General features: G+C 47.5%; 1 protein-coding gene across 1 annotated transcript; it reads left to right on the top strand.

Moving 5' to 3' along the window:
• Positions 1-431: 431 nt before the first annotated feature.
• On the top strand, positions 432-1,249 carry H310_11608 (hypothetical protein; the record flags this gene model as incomplete). Its single annotated transcript, XM_008878336.1, has 3 exons — positions 432-503; positions 608-739; positions 788-1,249. 3 exons carry the CDS (start codon positions 432-434, stop codon positions 1,247-1,249), a joined length of 666 nt encoding a protein of 221 aa, XP_008876558.1.
• Positions 1,250-2,361: the final 1,112 nt, after the last annotated feature.

Below are 2,361 nucleotides of genomic sequence, written 5' to 3'. Positions count from 1 at the left end.
GGGGTATGTGTGTACGTCTCTTATTGTACCCGCATCGAAGGACGTTGAACGACTTTTCAGTCTGAGCAAGCTGCAGTACTCTCCGCATCGGTAGTCCTTGCGTCCTGGATCAAATAGATATTATTGGGATCAAGCACTTATGGCATCGGTTGTCCGTGACACTTCAGACGAAAACGATGACGATGTTGACGAAGATATTGACGACATCGGATTTGACTTGGATTAACAGTGACATAGATTATCAAACCAATGTGGATAGAAGTTCTCTGCCAATGTATTAGACGAATTCTGCTAAGTAGAATTCCTTGTGAGAAATCACTGTGAGGCCACTTATCCGACACATCCGTATAAAGCGATTCGAGAATTTCACTGTCCGAACAGCTCATAGTGAAAACTTTTTCCTTGTGACCTCTTCCGTCCGATTCCTTCCCATGAACGAGAACGCCAAGCGCAAAGCAGCATTCCGGTTCAAATCAGCTTCAGATATCGATCTCTTAAAAGAGGTAATGCACATTCAGCCATATGACGCTCCTTATGGAGCGGTGAAGTCGCGATGGGACGAGGTTGCCGTGAGAATGTGCATGACGTACGGAGATGGACTGACAAGCGCTTCGTGCCGCAAGCGTTTCGACGATCTACTGATGCGTTCAAGCGCAACACCATCAGCTCTTTGCGAGCATCGGGAACCGAAGAAGAGTACAGCGAGCGTGAGCAGTTCCTGCAAGACATTGTTGACTTGGTAAGAGCTTTAAAGGACAATGATGCTGACATGCTGACTCATACACAGATAGATCAATCGCACTCTCGAAAGCGCATGCTAAAGGAAGAGAAGCTTGCCAAGGTCGAAAAGCGTGAGAGTGACGGTGAGAGGCTGAGGGATGCTGCGATGCGAGCGCACGCCGAGAAGAAAAAGTCGCTTGATGTTCCAAGCGACAGTGATGCAGAGTCGGAGGACACCAAGGAGAGAAAACCGCGAAAGATTCAGAAGGTAACAAGAACAGGAAGTGCTTTAGACAGCTTTGCATTGCACTTTGAGCGTGCAAATGAAATCAAGACGTCGGAAATCCAAAGTGCCTTACAAGCAAACGCATTGGCCCAACGACGCCTAGAGCTGGAAGAAGCAAGATTTGCCCTGGACAAGGCCGAAAGGGAAGCTCGACTTGAACTGGACAAGCGAGACAGAGAGAACCAATGGAAACTTATTCAAGAAACACTGGAAGTGTTGCGCTCATTTGTGCCAAAGCAATAATGAAAACAGAATTGCATGATTAATGATTCGACTGGGAGTACAAATAATCTTCCAGGCTTGGAGGTTGGACGCCAAAAAACGTTGAGATTTGGTTTCGCCTTTTACGCATGTATGAATATTTGTCAGTAGAACAGCTACTGCACAATGCATTCCAACAGGCTGTGAACCAAGGTTTTGGCCTCCATGGTAATCAATAAATGTCCAAAGCTTCGCAACAAGTCCAAATCCCCACTCGACGCTCACCCTAACAGAGCTCATGGCACTGTTGAACAATTTTTGCGATGAGGTCAATCGCGATCCTTTGAACCCACTCAGGATCACATTGTTGACTCCATAGACCGGGTCGCCGTAAACGACATAGGGCGTCCCATCGGACACTAAGCGATCGTGCAAATACGGAACAATGTTGCTGCGGTCCAAAACATACGCATCATGTCGTGACCCCGGTTCTAGGCCATACAAGTGCACAAATATGCCATCCGGCGACGTGATCGCTTGAAACTTCAAAGCATGTTTTCTCTAACGTAGCGTTAGCGAATTCAGCAACATCATCACGAACCTTGTGCCCGTTGTACGCTACTGATTGTAGCCCATTTCCTGGACGACAAATTCCACGCACTGTACCGTCAATGAAACCAATTCAGGTGTCCAATGGGGCTCCCCTCTCGTGGATTGCAGAAGCGCATTGGCGCATCCAGTTGCCATTAAGACACCTATCGTCCCATCTGAGCAGAGTGTGAAATCGAGAGTACAAAAATGCCATGGCTTCATGTGCAATTGCGCAAATCGCCTCGCGACTTCTTCCAAACAGGAGCACCATCGACCCAAGACGGTGCGGCCATGCAAATCGGTTTAGAAGTATGCAAAGGGCTTCCTCGGCAGTGACGTAGTATCGGTATTTGTTGGGCAGCGGGCTTGGAATGCCAAGTTGGCGAACAATCAGTTTGATTTCATCGCGTTTAACAGTACACGACGGCACCGAGGGGACAAAAGAGCTTTTCTTTTGAGCCACATGACCATTTTACCTGAAATTTTGTGAGAGAACCGGGCTCATTGTGATAGAAGCAAAGCCCATTGGACGTCATACGTGAAAATCAATACTCTGTCAGAAA

The sequence above is a fragment of the Aphanomyces invadans genome, assembly GCF_000520115.1.
Source record: "Aphanomyces invadans strain NJM9701 unplaced genomic scaffold supercont1.32, whole genome shotgun sequence".
NCBI lineage: Eukaryota > Oomycota > Saprolegniomycetes > Saprolegniales > Verrucalvaceae > Aphanomyces > Aphanomyces invadans.
The sequence above is the reverse complement of the archived record's forward strand: the minus strand, read 5'-3'. Positions and strand labels throughout refer to the sequence as shown.